A 20,350-nucleotide genomic window follows, 5' to 3' on the forward strand; every position below is an offset into this window, starting at 1 on the left:
TGTAGGGGCGCCTGGGTGGCTCAGTGGGTTAAGCCGCTGCCTTGGCTCAGGTCATGATCCCAGGTCCTGGGTTCGGCCCCGCATCGGGCTTTCTGCTCAGCGGGGAGCCTGCTTCCTCCTCTCTCTCTGCCTGCCTCTCTGCCTACTTGTGATTTCTCTCTGTCAAATAAATAAATAAAATCTTTAAAAAAATAATAAAAAAAAATAAAATAAGACCTGTAAAACATAATAAAAGCTTTACAAAGCTTTGAAATAAAATGGGAAATAACCATGAGGATTGTTTGTACCACCCAGAGGTTCTACTGCTTATCTCATGGAGAAGTTTCCAAACTTAAGGATTGGGAACAACAACAAAAACTAACATACGAAATGTGCTGACCTTATGTGAAACAAGTAGCTGCAAGTGTGCATTACCAAGTAGCTAACTAGCTAGCTAACTAGATACTTACATACATAGAAACCATCAAACAAACTTAATCTGTCTCTTCAAAATAAAGGTGACATTTTATCAAATGAAAAAGTAAATGCTTTACAAAACAGATTTGTGCTATGAAAAAGTATTTTGAAAACATATGTTTGTAAACGATTCCATCATAGTGTGATTTTGTTACCAAAAATTCTATGTCTATCATCTACTAAAACTCTCATCTGTTTTCAATTTTAAAATTGGCAACAGAATATTCCAACCTGTTTAATGATGTTCCAAAGAGTTCCAATGGATTTTGAGTCCATTTATTAAAAATATTAAAATGCTATATCTTCAACTTCATTGCCAGAAACAGCTGATTGCCATCAGGGAAAATTTTAACAAATTTGTGCATATTTTGTCTATAGGATTAATAAATTAGTAACACAATTTAGTAAGTGCAAATAATGTACTTCTTCCATTTGGATCTATTTTTCTTTTTGAGGTATAATTTTAAGCTATGGCAGCATTAAAACCATGTAGTAAAGTAAACTGAACTTAGAACCAAACTAATAAATCTTTTCATCACAAAGTGTTAAACTGACTCTTTAAAATAACAAAGAATGTTAAATTATAGGGTTTGGGGGAACCACAGTTAGTTTTAAAATCTTATTTATTTTATCTGTACCTCTTTCTCTTTAATATCAATTTATGAATGTTTTATAGCATACATTAGCACATTAGCCGACGTATATAATTTTAAATAAATATGCACATGTATTAGGGTGCATGCTCATAAATATTTTGCTGCCGGTCTGCTCTGTCCAAAAAGTTTGAAGACTTCCTATTCTATCCTGTTACAGAATTCTATTATAGTCAGTTCTCCCAAGTAAACCTTAAAATTACCTTGCCAGAGGAATTCTTCCAGCCTCACCTTTAGCAACAATACTCTCAGATTACCCATGGGCTATCCAAATCACCTAACATCTCTACTTCCTTCTCTCTTTAAGCATCCTAAATTCTGCTCCTTTTACCTCAGATACTGAAAATGCTATGTTCACTGTAATCAAGCAGGGCAGATATTCAAATGAACATTATATTAATAATCAACCATATTTAGTTTTAAGATACATTAGCAATATACTTATTTAACAGAGGCTTTGAAACAATTTAGGGTAATCAAATAATTTAATGCCCCCTTACTAAATTTACTAAAATCATATTTGTGTTTTTATGTTATATCAGATATAAATTTGTTAAGTAAGCAAAAATGAAGAATATATAATCATACCCTATATAAAATTTAAAGGACATTGGTCCAAATGTCCTATTTATTTGGTATATTGTTAATAGAAAATAGTGTACATGCCAATCAGAAAGAAAGAAGAAAATAACCCAAAGATGTAAAAGCAGTGCTAAGAAAATTCAGAAGAAAAAATTAGCATACAATATAGAGGGGTATACTTTTCCAAATACTTTTTTCAAATAGCTCTTGGTAACGTTAATGAGTTTTCCATGTGGACATAAAGAAATTAAACACAAAACTACACAACTAAGACATGGCTAATTATGATGAGCTCTTTGGAAAAGGTCCCAAGGTGTCATAATTAAAAGCTAAGCTATTTTTCATTCTTTCCCTGCCATGCCATAAATAAGAATTAAGAACACCCAAGTTCACTAGTCCCACGTAATTTAGACTGTTATATATATATTCACCTCAGAGAAAATAAGTCTCTTACAAAATGCTACAATTTAAATTCAGTGTATGTGACCCTACCTTAGCATACCTGTAAATCACACAGACCTAAACAAAAGTACAAGTGGAGGCCTTCTCTAGAACTGTTGTTTATAAAAGTTTAAGGGGTCTAACCTAAGAAAAGCTGAAATTTTCTTTTAATGTCTCAGAATATTATATTAAAAATTAAATATTACAATTTTAATTGTTCCATATTTAAATTCTTCTTTAAACTTCAATATATCTATTTTCAATTCAATCTTTATAGTAGGAAAGAACAACAGCTAAGAAATTTATAAAAGTCCAATTTTTCTCCAGTATATATTTGGATCTTCAGACTCAAGAGTAATAAACATTCCTGAGACTCGGTTAACTAATATGCTGTGTTTCAAGTTAGTTAAGCTTTGTTCAGTTGCTTTATGATTTCAATTTTTATTTTCTTTTTGGGGGGGGTTGCTTCTTATTAAAGAACTCAGCTGAGAGTTCTAAAGGGAACTTCTTTAAAGCATCATAACTAATTCAATATGACTAATAGGTTATGTTTTTAAACTGTTCTATAGAACTTTTGTATCTTTTTTCTTCCTTCCTAGCCTCAGAGCCTTTCTTTTTAATGGAGAGATTTCATCATATTTTTCATGTCATGGATCAACACTGCAACTGTCCAGCATGCCAAAGCAGTGGTAAGGAAAATAATAGGTTAGGCCATTAAAAACCAGAGCCACAACTTCTCCAGCCTATGTGAACACCAAGCCCTTTTCAGAAAGTGATTATGTCACAGTCATATAAGCTGCAAAATCTCAATAGGTGTGTTTAATTTGAAGAAATAAGTCATTAAACACCAGAAAACTTCCAAGCCAAAAACAACAAATAAGGCTTGTGGACTCGGAGAAAAGGTATTCAAAAAGTCATTAGAAAACATAAGATCCCAGATCAGAAAACTGAAGAGGGTGGATTTAGCATCCCTATTTGAGAGTGATCAAAAGTAGAGAGGGGCTGTTGCTGTTCCTACTGCTCTTGCTACTGTTTCATTATCATCATTGTGAAATAATAATTTCTTTTTTTTTTTTAAGATTTTATTTATTTATTTGACAGAGAGAAATCACAAGTAGGCAGAGAGGCAGGCAGAGAGAGAGGAGGAAGCAGGCTCCCTGCTGAGCAGAAAGCCCGATGTGGGGCTCGAACCCAGGACCTGGGATCATGACCTGAGCCGAAGGCAGCGGCTTAACCCACTGAGCCACCCAGGCGCCCCGTGAAATAATAATTTCTATTTCATCCAAAAATTTTGAATCAGCCTAAGGGTTATTTTATGTTCATCTTATCCCTCAATAAAAAAGAAGTAAGGAACATGCCAACTCTACAGTTAGAAAAACTTAATTACAAATGTGAAGCCCAAAAACCTGTAACAAATAAAGAAAATTCAGAAATAACACACAGATCTAAAAATTTCCAGATACTGGCCTTTTTCGAAGACCATGCTTGCCAACTGAAAAAAAAAAAAAGTTTTTTACAGTGCAAAATATAAGATCTTATTAATTCATAGTACTGATCACCCATTCATACATTAATAAGCCACTTACTTTAATTTTAATACTTAGTTGAAGTGAAGAAAAGCAGTAATGTGAAAAATTCCTCTACCTTAAAATCTACTCATAATGTTCCTGACCACAAAACTGAGCTAAAAAAAAGAAGTGTAGCACTTAAGCTGCTGGCCTATAGCTACAATACATTCATGATCAGACATGGCCTTTCTAGGAGTCACAAAGACACAAATATGAGATTTTGAGTGTCAGAACTATAGAATAATCAATAGTGGTATCAAATTTTTCCCACGTGTCCAATGATCCTCAGGATGTTACGTCAAATAACCTATTCTTAATCATCCTTTAAATCACAGCTCAAAGGCTACCTCCTACTAGAAGCTTTCCTATACATAGGTACTTCTGCTCTTATACTTTTCTCCATTATAACAACTAGTACACTGCATAGAATTACCTATATTCATACCTCCTCATTGCATTTTCATCTTTGAAATCATGTAATCAAGTGTTTCCCACCTTTTCCCAGCCAAGGATCCTTCCATTAATCTTCCCTGGTGAACTCCATATTTTGAGAGAGAGCTGCCTATAAAACTAGCCAAACTAACTATGTAAATCATTTTCTAATTTTTAGAAAATCAGAATATATAACTAATATTTAATGCTTCTGATCAGCAAAATATTATTCATTTATACATTGGTATATGGGAAATGCAGCATTCGTTTGGCTCTGGAAATAAGTATGAAGATAAAATAAATGAACATTGACATTACACAGAAGAGACTGGAAAAAAAAGAAAAAAGGAGGGCAAAAAAGCCAGCCCTAATTTATGACACACAAGCTTTGTTTGTAGTGAATAGTACCCTGAAGCAAAACCCAATTGAAACATTTATTTATATCAAGTAGGAAGTTAGACAGTATGACTGGTAAGGTTATCTACCCTGCATACCTTTTATTGAATGAGGCAACGAACCTGAAAGCACATTGAAAACTGAGTTCTATAAAATGTAAGAGAATTAAAAATTAGCCTTTCATGACAAAGTTCTATTGATCACATAATTATTGTCAGGTAACCCTAATACCATGTCCAGAACTGTTCTATGAACTTCTGTGCGCAGTATCTTCAAACTGAATCTTCCCAACAACCCTATCACCTGGTAAGTTCTATCACAATCAAGACTTAAAGAGGTTTCATAACTTTTCCAAGGTCATACAATTAATTTCGGAAAAAAGACTCCAAAGGAAAGAGTCAAGAAATAAAAATTCAAAGTTTAATATTGGTTTCCTCACATGTAGGTCTATCATTCATAAAGAATAAAGGTTTCCATTTTTTTTCTTTAAATGAAACCAAAAGAAAGCAGAGTAAGATGTGTGTATTTGACACAAAGAATTTCCTGGTGTTAATCACTGAAGTACATGAACAAAGGAGATTATACAATCCCATTCTTTGCAGGCCTTCAAAATAAAGAGAGCTTCTTAACTGATCAGAATGGAAAAAGGGTGATCCATATATCCTCAGAGGATGCAGGATGACAGACGAAATCACCTTTCAAAATCTCTTAAGAGTCCTTAGAATTGCGATTTTCTCAAATTTGAGAGCTGGACATCCAAATTCTGCATTTATCCCAAGTATGCCAGATTACTAATGAATTTTCCTTCCTAGGAGAATTGCAGATTACAGAGCAGCAAATTCAAGGAGAAAGGAAGGAATACATATTGTCTGTATTTCATATAAAAATAAAAGAAACAGCCGATGTAATTCACCAAAGATTTCATAGCGAGTACATAGGGAAGTTGAAATGGGAAGCCAGATCTGTATAATGATAAACACAGTACCACTTCAACAGTAATTTCAACAGATATTATTTATTTTATACCAAGCCCTGAGCTTAGTGCTTTACATTCATTTATCTCATTTAAACCTCACAACAATCCTATGATGTAGATATTATTATTACTCCCATTTTAGAGATGAAGAAATGGAGAGTTAGGGATTACACCATGGATATATTGGGAGGTGGATGGGGTGGCTGACTTCTAAATAGAAGTTCAATGCCCACCGAGATAGCTGGAGATTATTTCTGAGAAAATAACAACACAACAACACTGCTGGTCTTTGATATTCTTTCCCAAGAAAGAATGATGAATTATTCTCTCCTAGTTAGAAGCATTCTTCTCCAGTCTACCAATGACCTTCTTAGCACCATGACAACTGCAGCTAAGTTTCCCCACCTACCAAATATCAAAAATCTTTAACAGAAAGGAAAATCCTCAAAAAATAGACTTGTGACTTCAAAAATGCTCTTCAGGGTGCCTAGAACTTAGTAAGTGCTCAATCATGTTACCCAATGATCTGTTTCTAAAGTATGAAAGGAAACATTTGCAACCATGTCTCAGAATGAGTTCCATTTGAAATCTATGCTCCTTATAAAAAAAGAAGAAGAAGAAGAAGAAGAAGAAGAAGAAGAAGAAGAAGAAGAAGAAGAAGAAGAAGAAGAAGAAGAAGAAGAAAGAAAGGAAGGAAGAAAGGAAGAAAGAAAAAGAAAAAACCTGTTACATTTTCTTTTTCCACATATTGTGCTTGTGTAGTCGTGGAAAGTAAAGCATCTCTAATTTTCTTTGTCCACTTTTAAAGAACTACTTTTCAAAGAAGAGAAGAAATTGTGCTCAGTGAAGTCAAAATCACAAATAGCACTAAAGTCCCTTTTTGCATTTGAATGGATATATTAAGATAGACAACTCAATTCATCTCTTTAAGATGCCTAGAAACAACAAATTATTGAAGGCAGTAAGGATAATATATCATGTAAAGGGTTATCTTGTGAGATTTTTAGAAAAGAAAGAGATCAAGGGAAAATGTGAAATGAGAGAATATAGAATATTTACATAGATGCTAATACGTATATCACATAATGTAATTTGAATTTACCTTATATTTACTAAGCTTATTTATACAGGACAGCATTGACGAGCACCAAATCAATATGCTTAAGTCATTTTGATTCAAAATAGTTAAAACACAAAAACTGTTAAAGAATTCCACAATATTACATTAGGTTTCTTCAATACAAGGTGCTTCAATCCAAAGAAATCTTTAAAAAGCTTTATAAACCAGGGGAGCTTAGTAAATAAAATATACCAGTGAGTTCCTTGTTACATGTGCCAGCATAGAATGTTCGTAGAGAAAAAGAGGGAAATAGAAAATCTAGAAAATTACAGAGCAGCAAATTCAAGCCAGTTACCAAAGATGCAAAATGTTCTGAAATATATACAACATTGGACTACCAATTGTTAGATTTCTCTAATTTCACTATTCAATCCCTAAATAATTACAGGTTAAGGTATTAACCCAGTCTTTATAAATAAAGCCAAACAACTCCCTATAAATGCAAAAAGATAACTCTCTAGATAAATATAAAGATTTCTATAGCTTCAAATGATTGTTTTTCAGTTGAAGTAGTACAAAAGAGAATGCCACTACACATTTTCATACCATTAAAAGATAAAAAAGAACATTACGGAATTCTTTAAACATTTCAAAAAGGAGTTTTTTCCAATATTATATACTGTGCAGGTTAGGCAGGATTACTAAACATATCAGTATTATAAAGTAGAAATAACTGGACATTTGATTTTTAAATGTATTTTATTAGTTTATAATAGATAACAGCATCTACAATTAACCTCAGAAAATAATTCACATTATTCCTAAAGATGAAAGTTTTTTGAGTGAATAGTAAAATACGAGTAATACATAAGGGGTCTTAAAGGAGCAAGAAGAGATTCTGAATATAAACAAGGCATCCTTCTGGTAAAAGGAAATACAAACAACTAGAATAAAAATAGTTGATGCACAAAAGCCATAATGAGGGGGTAGCTCAGAAAATAACTTCTACTTTGAATGGTTTGGATGAAATACAAATTATCTACAGAAAAGTGTGGACTGGCATAAATGTTTGTACAAAATTATAAGTGTATTTCAAGAAGTATGCAAGAGGCAACCGCCTGCATGATGCACAAGGTCCCGGCGATGCTCTGCTTAAGTGCTAGTGCACAGAGTCCAAACCACTGCATTTTAATTACCAGGCAGCCTCAGATATATTGCCTTTGATATGGAAATGTTCTTGTTCTCTCATCTTCACATATGGTCTCATGCACAGAAATCTTTATCTGATTCATAAAAAATAAACTAGAATCCAATCTCAACACCTGACCTCAGTGCTTAGAAGTTTTCTACTAAGCATGGTGTCACTATAAAAAGAATGGCTAATATTGGTGTAAAGTTGGATATTTTGAGCAACGATATGAAGGATTTACAGTTAAGAACTGAATTGATACTGCTTCTCTGAGGTTTTAGGATTTCATGTTCCCTTTTTTGAGACTACCACAGATTTGAGGAAAAACAGACCGGTACCCTTTTTTGGATGTGAGAGAGTTGGTAGTAGATTTAAATGATAGTCCATCTTACAACCTCTACCCATATTCTTCAATTGATATTATTATCCAAATTATGACAATGGATACTTCAAACTTGAAAAGCTCTATAGAAAACCATAACACAAAATAAATTATTTCCAGTTTGACTAAATGTCTAAACAAAATAATTACCTAAAAAGCTTTTACCCTCTTCCACAGAACAAGAAAAGTAAAAACACTCTTCCATAAATGGATAAAGAATATATAATGAGAGGATGATGAAAGTTTCTGATATAACTCTTACCAAAACATTAGTTCCCAGATCACAGTTGAAGAATATCAGGCAAAAAAGGATATGCTATATATTTAAAATGCACTTACATGTAATAAAAATTCCTTTTCATAGGTATACCAGAACACCAGCTTTTTTTTTTTAACCTGAGTATGTTAAGATTCAGAACATAGTCTAATCAGTAGAAAAATGTGGAGTTAGGATGCAAACATAGAATGTTCAATATATTAATTTTTTTAGGAAAAAAATAATAGGAAAAAGCCATATTTCTTAAACAATAAGCAATTCAAATGCAAAGACAGTCCATATCTTCCTCTAAAAGGCAATGAATATTTGTTCACTTATTAGCAGATTCCTATAATAAAATCTGTCCTCACATACCCACATAACTTGATAATTCTGAAATAACCTAGATTAATTTTATAAAAAAAAAAAAACAGGAATATGACCCAACTAACTTCATAACAGCAGATAATACGCCCCATCTGCAAATCATCTTGCTGTATGTTATCTGTGTTTTATCATTTCTAGTACCTGTCTGTGCCTGATATGGTACTCTCAGACACATTAGCTGGATGGAATGTTTCACTTGACTTCAAAAACATCAATTGATATATATGCACCCCTAAACTATATTTAAACAAATAGCTCTTAGATCAAAGTTTTAGTTGTACCACACTACTCTTTTATATAATGCTGTTTGTAAATAGTGAAAAAGTGTGTAGCAATTGTCTCACAAGAGAATTATTTCAAACTTAGATATATAATCTAACAAAACTGAAAAGTATAGGAAATATTGAAAGGGTTAAAGCCAATGTATATTAAACCTTGTTAGAAGGAAAATTCATTTATACCAGTACCTATTATACTAATTGAAAGGAAATTATTTAAAACATCACTAATTTCTTCAATACAAGATATATAGCAATTTCATTAGGGGTCACCACCCAATAATTCCTAAAAGTCAAATAGAAACAGACATTAAAATCTCAATAATGACACCAAAATATATCATATATGTATTTAAAGTAATATAATTTAAGACCCTATAAAAGAAGGATTTGCTAAGTATGTTAATATATTTATATTTAATTTATATTTATATTTTATATTTATAATTTATATTTAAATGTATGCTTTCCCCTTACTTAAAAAAAAACAAACTCTGTTGCTTTCTGCTCCAAAAGAAAAAATATCCAACAGACAGCATAATATTCCTACTGAATGTCACCTCTTCAAGGTATTCAGTTAGTGAGTTCATTATAGAATAGAATCAGCTGAAGGTATAGATATAGATACTACTTTATTATTTTATATATTCTATACTTATCTTTATAGTATAATGTTGAGTGTTGTAGTTACACGATATACTATTGTAGGAGTTTGTATCATGTTCCATAATAATAAACTTATAAATATTTCTTCTTTTAAAAAAAAAACATACAATCTAAGAGAACGTTCCGTTTCATTACTTCTAAAACATAAACTAAGAACAATAAGCAGAATAAATTATAAATAAAAAAATATATAGTTTTGCCACTGTAAGTAAAGGAACATGGTGGGAGAGCAGAGAAGAAAGGAGGTGTTGGTGGTACATGAGAAAAGTGACAGGGGATGTCAGTTTGCCTAAGGAATTAATGACCTATCACTTGTCTAGATCCTGGTTTCTTACTGCCTTTGGTCATAAACTAGATCTAATATATGTGGGGCATACTTGCTTGCTTTCAGAGTCTGAAGGATTTTTTTTTTTGGTTGTTTATTGTTGTCCTTGGTCTTGTTCTTGTTGTTGTTTTAGAATAGGAATAGTCCCTCTTTATTTATGAGGCTTTCAAAAATGTAGGAGAAAAAAACTCCATGTCACTTGGCCTATTATCCATGTGCTCACATGTGTGTATTCCAGAAGATATTCTCAAAGTATATAGATAATTCATTTCTGATCTGGTAGAGTTTTTAAAAATTCAGTCATAAGTTTTCCTCTACTAAAAGAAAATGAAATACTTCACTGGTTCAATAAAATGCAAACGCAACCAAATAAACTGTGTCCCCCACGTCCCACCAGACAGGTGCCCTCTTGCTTCCATAGAAAAGCTAACACTATCCCACTCAACTTGTGCAAGATTTAGGATGTTTGCTTGCTTGTTTTAAAATACAGAGAATCTTCTAGTAAGTATCAGGCATAACTGAGTGGCATAGGAGCATGGGGAGGAAGGAGACTAGTGAAAGTACCTAATGCTGAAGGTTGAATTCCATGGTTACTGCACAGGGTGAAAGAGGCAAGGTCATGTTCATGGTTATAGAAATCTGGTCTCCACTAGAGAGTACAGGCTACAGCTGACCTGAGGCTGGGGTCTGGGAAGCTAAGTAGGAAGTTCAAGCACTTCTGGGTACAGAGACAACAAGGCACTGCTCCTAAGAATCCCAGGCTGAGCAGGAGTGATACAGGAAGAGCCTGCAGATCTTTCCAGGCTTGCCCCACAGTGAACACTAGCAGCCCCAAGCGGCTAGGCCTGAAGGGGGAAAACAGAAGCTGCAATCTGGGCACAGAAAACTCTCAGACCTCTAGCCTGGGAGTAGGAGGGAGCACACAGACATGTGAACAGTCCAAACTAGAAGCCTAAAGCCCCTACCCAAGCCAAGATACAGTGTCAAGCCTGGGCTGGTCCTACAGGATTAGTGCAGCATAGAGGGGCACTAGCAGACCTCCCCCATGGAAGGGTTATGGAAAAGATGCATACTGCCAGATTTTACTCTGCATCTCCTTTTCTCATTCAGTCTGTAGCCTGCTGCTGGCATCCCATTTACCCCTCTAACCAGCAATCCCCCCACCCCCAGCTGAAAAATAAAGAGAGGAAAGAGGAGGAGATGGGGGAGAAAAAGAGGAGAGAAATCAAAGACATGACTACACTGTCACAGTCTTCCCTCGTGCCAGGGCCTTCCAGGGCTGTCCTGCTAGGTTCGGTCTTTCCTCGGGAATCCTGTAGCCCGGAACAGATTTGAGTGGACCAGTTCCGCCAAGCCCGTGCCTATGGGCCTCAGGGATGAGGTGCTGAGTGGGCAAGCTAATTATACTTGTGGCATTTGGGCAGCCGACCATCCAGTGACACCTTACCTTATGAGGAAACGTCAACCCCAGCAACTGTTCAAAACAAAATGCCATCGCGGGATCAGCTTCGCCGGCTCTTGGCCGGTCCAGGATTGCTTTTCCCACAGCCTCTCGCACTTAGCGCAAAAATGTGGCCTGGGGAGGCCAGCTGTGGGCGGGCGGACTGGCCCGGAGTGGGGGGGACAGGCGGGGCGGTCCTTGCCAGGTGTCCGTCCTGTCCCCCCTCTCCATGGACAAGCTTGCGGACCCGACCACTTGACTTTTTTATTCACCAAACCCACCTCCTAGAAATAGACTGGGCGGGGCTGTATCTGTTCTCCTTGGGACCGGAGAAAAACCTGGGCATGTGACTATAAAGGGCAGAAGACAGGAGACCCTGGGGAGGCGGGGGGGAAGGGCACGCTCACATCCCGACTCCACTGGGCTGTTGTCTGGGCCACCCCGCCAGGGCCAAAAGCCTGGCCGCCGAGGGCGCGCCGGGGTCCAGCGCCCCGGACAGGGACGTCATCCGAGAGCCCCATTGACAGTGCAGCTGGAGGTCCCGAGCCCAGCCCAGTTCGCCGCAGCCCCGGCTTCGGGCCATCTCGAGACCTAAACTTCAAGCACGGCCCTCAGGAGGTCACACACACAGAAGCAGCCGGGGACAGCCCATCTCGCTAACAGCCCAGCCCCGCCAGCACAGTCGAAGACTTATTTTTAGTCCCCAAATAGGGGCAGCACTCGATATCTGGTAATTCATACAAACAAACCTTTTCAAACTTGGTCAGCTTAAGAGAGCTTAAATAAAACTCAAAACACGCAGGCAACAACCACCTTTTATCTGCTCGGAACACACCAATTCTCTTTTTATCTGAAAGCTCCGCGGAGCGCCCGGGAAACGGAGCTAATCTAGACTCTGCAGCCGCGGGCCGCTCCTCCCGGAGCCACAGCACAAGCCCAGCAGCCTTAGCACAAGCCCCTTCCCTTCTCTGACGGGCCCTTTAAGGGAGAGGGAAGAAAGCAGCTCCCCTGGGAGCAACCAAGCTCCGGCTGGACCCCGGGCGGGTGGCAGCACCGCCCCCGGGCCTGGGCCGAGCCTCAGAGCCGCGGATCTCGGCCGGTCGGTGGAGAGGACTGCCTGGCAGGGCCTGGGCAGGGCGCCGAGGAGGACGGAGGGCGCCGGCAGGGCTCAGGGACCCGCGGTGGGAGAGCGCGGGGCGGGGAAGGTACGAGCCGGCGATCCTGCACCGGGCCGGCGGACTCAGAGGCCGAGCCCGCACGGCACAGGGCTGGGCTGCCCCTCACACACGCCCCCGTCGGCCCTGCACTGCTGCCCTAGAGTCCCTAGCAAAGAGGACCACAGATTAGCACTTGGGTTTCGGATTGTCTTGGAGTTCGGTTTGTTTATTCCTAAAAAGATCATAAAAAGTCACCTCCAAAAATGGGGGAGGGGGAGGAAGGGCGAGAGCGGAGGGAACTGGAGGCGACTCGCGCAGGGTCCCGAGAAAGTTGCCGCGGAGCGGAGGTGGGGTGAGGGTGGGAGAAGGGAGCGGCCAGGTTTTCTAGCGATCCGGGTTTTCTTTATGAACTCCTCGCGCTAAACTTCACCCCGTAGGCGAGCGCCGCGGAGATCCTCGACTTTCGCCCGCCCTCGGCCAGCGTCAACCCCACAAATAGCCAAAGTTTTCAAACCAAAATGGGGGGGGGAACGTTAAGAAACCCAGACACCCAACTGGTCCTCCCGACCTCCCGCACCCCGACCGAGCCTGGCTAACACTGAAGCGCTCCGGAAAACTGCGGTGTCGCAGTCAGTCACACGGCGGATCAACACAACACTTTTCAAGAAAACAAAATATTCGCTGGGAAACTTACTTTGCATTTAGTCTCTATTCTTTGGGGGGATGCGGTTTAAGTCGGCTTGTAAAGGAAAGTTCGTTTTGTCCAGGTTGGATATTGTCTACTTATGGATCAGCCCTTGGGTGAGGGTTTATTTTAATTTATGGCTTATGCATTCTTTTAAGGTCGATTTACATGACCTCCGGCTACAACTAAGACAGCCGCGGAGGGCACTCCAGTCGTCAGTCGGCCAAACCCACAATTAAAACAGCCCTCCCCCTAGTCTTGGTGTGACTAGGACTCTCCCCGGGTAGGCTGGTCGCCTGCTTTTCTCTTTTATTCTCTCTCTTTATCTTCTTTCTTCACTTCTCCTTTTTCCTTCCTCCCTTCCTCCCTCCCTCCCACCCTCCCTTCCTTCCTTCCTTCTTTATGTCTTTTTTTAATATCGTGAAATAAGATGTGATATCAGTTTGAAAGTTTCAGTATAACTTTCTCTAAACCCAAGCCTGCAGCGATAACGAGATAGAACAGCGCTCACAAAGCCCTCAGGATGCTGCCCTCTTGTGGGTGCAGGGGGCATTACCACCCAGCGGTCCCATCTGAACCCTCAGAGCACACACGCATTTGCTTACACAGGAGAGAGAGAGAGAGAGAGAGAGAACTACACACGCAGGCACATAAGCTTCCTCTATCACACAGTTGCGCAAACTTCAATGAAATACCTACCTCAAACTTCACGGAGACTTACAAATTCATTCTCTAAGCCACCTGACTTCTTTTTCATATCACTCCCAGTTACACAGATTAGAATATCTATACGGGGAGGCGGAGGAGGAGGAATAAGGTGGGCCGAGAGGGCGGACAGATTTCCGGACGAATACTTAGGATGGCGATAACAGCTTTCTGTTGTCAAAGGTTGCGTTGTCTGTCTCTCTCTCCCCTGCCCTTTTTGCCTTAGTGTCCTACGCACAGTTATCTACAGCTACAACATGTGTTTTCTCGGAGTGGATTTTGGGGGTGGGGGGTGGCAAGAAAACCAGAAGCCCGCCACGCAGATCTGTCACCGCCTCCGGAACAAGGCACAACTCTCCGAGAGGGGGACGCATCCTGGGGATCCGCGCGTCCACCAGCGAGCGGCAGACGCTCGGGCCCCTTTCTCAGCCTCTACTCCCCCCTCTGCGTCGGCCCCGCGGAGCGCCCTCCTCCCGCTCCTCCTCCCCTCTCCCCTCCCCAGCCAAGTACGGAAACCCGCCCGGGCAGGGCAGCCGCCTCTCCGGCAACCCGCGCCCTCGCAAGGCGCCGCGCGCTCAGCTCGAGTCCCTCCGCCTGCCCTACCCCAGCCCCTCAGTCCCAGCTCAGGGAAACTAACCCCGAAGCGGCCCGGAAGGGCAGAAGCGGAAGGCACCGGGGGCCGGCGGTCCGACCCGGGGTGTCTGCCCCCTGCCCCCTCCGACTCCCCAACAGGTAGCTCACAAACGGGCCGCGCGCTCACGCTCTGCCTCCCTCGTTCTCTAGATCGCTCGCTCCGTCCCGGTTACCTGGGCGGGCTCCAGGATGGTACCGCACGGGAGGGCTCCTTGTGCGCTGCGCCGCGGGAGTAAACGGCATTAAAGAAAAAGGGGAAAGATACAAATAAAAAAAAAAAATTAAGGAAGGGGAGTCGATGCTAGGTCAATTAGCATAGCCCGGGGAGCAAGGGAGCAGAACCCCCCAGCGCTGCGGCCGGCACAACCCGTTAACTCAAGTCTGCGGGGGTGTCCCGCCCCGGGCGGGGGGAGCGCTGACCCGCAGAAGTTTGCCGCCGGGGTGCCAGGAGGTGCGCGCAGAGCGGGGTGACTAGGGGCTTCCCCCTTGAAACAAGTGAAGGCGATGGTTAGTGCTGTCAATCTTGGCAATCAGTGTGAGCGGCCATGTCGTAAGTATTCAAAGCATTTCCCGTCGTGCAACATCAGAAAGTGAGTGGCCAGGGCATTGATCTGAGCGAGGGAGAGGAGGCAGGGCTCCCCTCCCAGACAACACAGGCAAGATGAGACAAGAGGCGAGGGAGGCAGCGAGCCAGGCTGGGAAGCTGGGAGGGAGGGGGAGGGCCAGGGGAAGAAGAAGGAGGGAAGAGCGGGAGGCAAAGGCAAGAGAGAACCGGAGAGGGCAGAGATCGGCGTGAGCGGAGGTTGAAATTGGAGAAAGCGCCTGGGAAGAAAGAGTGAAGCAACTACTGGGAGTGAATTGGAAGGGGACAAAGAAGAGAGTTGGGGTCAGAGAAGAATAGAGACAAGTATTAGATGGGAGAGAGACTGGGTGAGGAGTAAGGGACCAAAGGGGGACTATTAGGGCTGGGGCTGCTGGGAGGAGGAGTCAAGAGGAAGGCAAACTGCAGTGGGTCAAAGGTAGACAACTGCAGAGAAAGAAAGCAAACTGGAGAAAAGGAAGAAGGGAAGTGGGAGAGGAAGATGTAGGGGTGCTGATTTGTGTTTTGAAAAAGTTATGTGACAGCGGAGGAATGGGCTGAATATTAATAAGTACTGAGATACACAAGTGGACTACAAAAGTGAGTCACAGGAGATAGAGAGAGAAGGGGAAGGACCAGGGCTGAAGCAGACCAGGAAGAGGGAAAGATGGGTGAATATTAGGATGAATAATAAGGTTGAAAGAAAATGAAAAAGGAAGTGGTCAAAGAGAGATTTAAAAAGAGATGCAGGAACCAGAAATAATGAAAACACACCAGTTAATAGAATCTCAGTAAATGGGGGAAGAGAATTTTATTTTAAAAGAAGGAAGAGGAGGAATCAGAGGAAAAGAAGAAAAAGCAATTGACATAGGAGATCCTTAATATATGTAGGTGACATGTTCTGGAGACCATGTGATTATGGAGTTTATGGGTTAAAATGGTTAGAAATAACAAGACACGTACAAACTAACAAAGAAAAATTATACCTTTACAGCAGTAAATAAAATAATTCCACATTTATTATCTGGATAAGTTTGTGTTGTGTGAAATTGGGTAAATGATTATATATGTATAACCTCAACTTTGTAGAGGAAAAGATCTAGAGCTACACTTTCAAGAGGGTGGCTTGGAAGTTGTAGAAGAGGAAAAGAGTTTCTGTCACCCTGAACAGCATGTAAAAATGCATGTAAGATGTAGGAAATTATATAATAAAAGTCACCCCCCAAAAACCCACATAAATTAAAGATTCTCTTTGATGCCTGTGTAAGGTAGATAAAAGATTTGCAAGGGTACAGAATGGCCTAAAGGAGCAGAGACCTGGAAATTTATCTTAGTGCACACAAGCTGAGGGACCGAGAGGGGAAGGAATAATCTTAGTGTCAGTTAGTAGAGATGCAGAGTAAAAGAGACAGATGAGAAAACCAGCTCTGACAGCAATAGACACAGAGCTCTCTGGAGGCAGAATGCACCAGGTGAGGTGGACCTGCTTTAACCCAGGCCCAAAAAACAGACTAGAGTTCAGAAACTGAAGTTAGTGGAGAGTCAAAATTACATCAAAATTAAAAGCTGGAAGAGAGGTTCTGACATACCTACATAACTACTGCAGACATCTGTGGAAGAAAAAAAATCCTTACTATATAGCAACTGATACAAGATGTCCACTTTGAGACACTTCATAAACAGGGACTTTGTGGAAGAAATATGCACCCGGAGAGATGGGACAGGAATTATGACTAAGTCAGAAAATTCAAGGCAATCTAAAGTTGCCAAGACTTTGAATAAGATTTCCCACCAATTAAGTGATTAAAATGATAAAAGGGAGAGAGCCTCACCTTCATTACATTAACTTTTTAAAAAATGGAGAGAGTAACCAAACACAGAAAATGGAATGAGCTGAGATGTCAGTCATATATTGGCTTCTTAAAATATATTTATGTTTGGTTTCATATGAACTCAAGACAAGAGAGGAAAAAGAAACAAGGGTGAGGATGAGCTTCTTAGATCAGTGGGACAGAAGGAATAGCCAGATGCTTCTACCCCAATAGGAAATAAGATGTTTGAGAACTGGGAGTTTGGGGACTATGAGTTAAAAATGACTTGATGACTGTGGGCTGAAAAGACTACTAGTCTCCAACAAGAAATTTTGTGTTGCCATAGCCCATTGCAACTTTCAGGACTAGAAAGTCTACCTCCAGAAGCCAGAACCTAGAGGCCATTAAAGAGAATGCCTAGCACCTTGCAGGCAGTTCCTCCCACCCTGGGGTTCCCAGAACTACTAGGCCTGCCCCTTGACCTCCAAGGCCCAAGGGACAAACCTAGACCAGCGTCTCTAGCCTAGACATGGGCCAAATCTTTCCTAGGGTTTGTTTTTTTGTTTTGGTTTTGTAAATGAGAGAAGCCAGGCCCAGCGCTGTGTTCCAGAGTCTCACACTACTTAGCCGCCTGCCCCAGAACTCAACCATACGGGCCAGAAAGAAAGAAAGAAAGAAGGAAAGAAAGAAAGAAAGAAAGAAAGAAAGAAAGAAAGAAAGAAAGAAAGAAAGATAGATCTCCCCAAAGCCTGAAGAGGTCAAAATCGAATGACCTGTCCTAAATGTCTGCAGAGCTGGGGCAGAGAGATGAGGGGGTAATTTCAGTCCCAAAGCCTGAATCCTCATGGAGGAGCCACCGAGGGAGGTAAAACATCCGGGACGGAAACGCTGGGATGCGACTGGGTCCCTCGGAGTTCCTGCGACAAGTCTGGCTTTTCAAGCACCAGCGCATCTCTCTCTTTAAAATTACACAGCATTTGGGGATCTGGGGGGTTCGACTGACCCCGCCAATCAGATGCAGGCCACTGGCGGGGAGGCAGAAAGTGAGGAAATGCGACATTATCAAGATCTCCGGAGTCCAAGGCCCTAACTGGGCCGCGGTGGACCTTCCGGTTAGGAGCGGCAGGAACTCTCTTTAGATTTTACCTAATAAACTGATAACTAAAGTATATTGATAAGGCGGAAACCCGAAGCTGGTCACAACATTGATCCCTAAAGCTAAAAAACTAAAGTTTGGGGTCTCCGTGCTGCCCTTCAGGCTATGCATGGGGTGACACGTGGCCCTGGGGGCGGGGGTGCACCCTAAGGGTTTCCTTTCAAGCCTCGAGCACGACTGTACAGCGCAGGGGGCGAGCGTTAAGCGCTCCAGCGGGTTGAAGTGCCGGGCTCTCCACCTGGTCCGCACTGGCCTGCGGGCTCCGACAAGTCCCATAGGCAGAGTAGGACACCCAAGCACCTTTCGACCAGATCTTGGCGCACTCGCACTCAGGCTCACTTGCCCTGGGGGTCGGAGCTCCGCAGCGCGAGAACCCTGGGCGCTGAGCTAGGGGAACAAGGGAGGGAAGTGGGGGAGAACGCGTGGGGGCTAACTTACCTGCCGCAGCTCTCGCTGCCTCGGTGCAGTCCCGGTGTCCCTGCGCACAGCAACCAGCTAAGGCAACACGGCTTTGCTAAGTTTGGCCTCGCACCTCCACAGAAGAGGCGCGAACCCGCAAAGGCAAAGCGTGGGCAGTTCCTGGAGAAAGGTCCGCCTGAACTTGGGAAGGGCAACGCACTGAATTCTGCTAAAGAAGTTAATATTTAAAGCACCCACGCAAAAATCATAACGACTGTTAAAACCTCGAATTCTCGCTGTGGAAGTCTCCTTACACCAGCCGGGCGAACAATTCGGAGCTACATCTTAAGGTCGCTAACTTCTTTCAGGAAGGGCTTTACGGCTACTGTATAAATAGGACAAATATAAATGTCTTTACTTCCAAAACACGGGGAATGAGAACTTTACTGAAACGAAGAATAAGTGAAACAGTATAAAACCCCCAAAAGGAAGAGTTGAAAACTTTAATTAAAGCACGGAGAAAAGTTTTAGCAATTGGTTTTCTGAAACAGGGATAACACACATAACAGCACCTCGGTAGCCCCCTGCACTTCATTTAAGTTTGGTGTAACCAAATAACCCAAACTCCCAAATAACAGTGCCCTTGGGACTCTACCTCAAAGAGGTCGGAACTCGTGTTTCCACAACAAAAGCAGAAAACAAACTGTGAATAATGCTCTGTGTTCTTTAAGACATCATGTTATAAAAGGACAAGGCATTTTCCCTGGACTTTAAGTGGCTAGACAATAACATGAAATTTCATTTGAATCTGCGCGTCATCCTGTTGGGAAGACCACAGCAGTGGCAACAGTAGCAACAGCACCGTCACAAAGGAGGTGGGGAAAAGTGGTAAGAATGCATGAACTTTTTTCAGAGAAAAATAAAGATAAATCAAAAATAAGTTTTACAGACATGGCTTTCCTGGCTTAGGAAAGTTAATTTTTAAATGTGCTTCTGCTGTCTAAGGTGCAAAGCCGAGCGAGGGGAGTGCGTGGCTGGAATCTGCATGCTGATAAGAGAAGGCTGATGTACTTACAGTGACAGAGGGCAGGCTGCGGGAGAAAAGCTGTTTGTGTTAGCCTGCGAGTTACCCAGGGCTGCAGTGAGAGCAGAAGGGAGGAGTGGGAGTGCCAGTCTGCGTACACCTTCACCGCGTCTCATTACATCTGCCAGCCTCTCTCTCCCTCTCTCTTTCATTTCCACATTCCCTTTGTTCCTGAAAAAAAAATCTACACGTCACATCAGAGTCCCCAGATGCAGTCTACACCAAAGAAAAAAAATGAATAATTCAATCAAACTGTGCATAGTCTCTAAGGCAATAAATCTATTGCACTTAAAGAAACGAAGGGTAATTACCACCATGGAATTAGAATAAGGCCAAAGACCCGAGATGTCGTTGAGTCTCTGGGTAAACTCCCTGGTCAAATAAAGTTTCATTTATTTAATCATTTTGACATCTCAAATGGAAAGTCAAAGAAAGATTTTTAACTTATTTTAGAAAGATATTCACTTCTTTTTAAACACATTTTAAAAGGAGGGGTGGGGGAGGGAGAAAAAGCCTAGGGCATACTACCCTACTCAAAAGGCTCCAGAGGCAGCAGCATAGACCAGGCACAGACACAACCCAAGACAATGTGTCCGTGGAGCCTGTCCAGGGTCCATTCCTCCCCCCTCACACACACACACACACACACACA

The 20,350-nt window shown here is 41.5% G+C and overlaps 3 protein-coding genes across 11 annotated transcripts in view; 2 read left to right on the forward strand and 1 right to left on the reverse strand.

The window, feature by feature from the left end:
• Positions 1–19,858, reverse strand: part of SOX6 (SRY-box transcription factor 6) — a 637,684-nt gene extending 617,826 nt beyond the window's left edge. For 4 of the 9 annotated variants that reach the window (XM_047691362.1, XM_047691361.1, XM_047691360.1 and 1 more), the window contains exon 1: positions 13,340–13,455. The gene's annotated coding sequence lies outside the window, so the exon portion shown is untranslated. Of the gene's footprint in view, positions 1–11,494; positions 11,756–13,339; positions 13,456–14,841; positions 14,955–19,689 lie in introns of those variants that run through there. The other 5 variants (XM_047691364.1, XM_047691357.1, XM_047691366.1 and 2 more) reach the window with 4 other exon arrangements.
• LOC125079788 (uncharacterized) lies at positions 11,617–13,321 on the forward strand. Its single transcript, XM_047693542.1, has 4 exons — positions 11,617–11,661; positions 12,016–12,218; positions 12,474–12,693; positions 13,083–13,321. The coding sequence occupies exons 1-4, from the start codon at positions 11,617–11,619 to the stop codon at positions 13,239–13,241; spliced, it is 627 nt and encodes a 208-aa protein (XP_047549498.1). The 3' UTR covers positions 13,242–13,321.
• LOC125078511 (translation initiation factor IF-2-like) lies at positions 13,533–14,904 on the forward strand. Its single transcript, XM_047691376.1, has 2 exons — positions 13,533–13,613; positions 14,262–14,904. Exon 2 carries the CDS (start codon positions 14,293–14,295, stop codon positions 14,902–14,904), a length of 612 nt encoding a protein of 203 aa, XP_047547332.1. The 5' UTR covers positions 13,533–13,613; positions 14,262–14,292.
• Positions 19,859–20,350: the final 492 nt, after the last annotated feature.

This window comes from Lutra lutra, chromosome 10 (genome assembly GCF_902655055.1).
Source record: "Lutra lutra chromosome 10, mLutLut1.2, whole genome shotgun sequence".
Taxonomy (NCBI): Eukaryota; Metazoa; Chordata; class Mammalia; order Carnivora; family Mustelidae; genus Lutra; species Lutra lutra.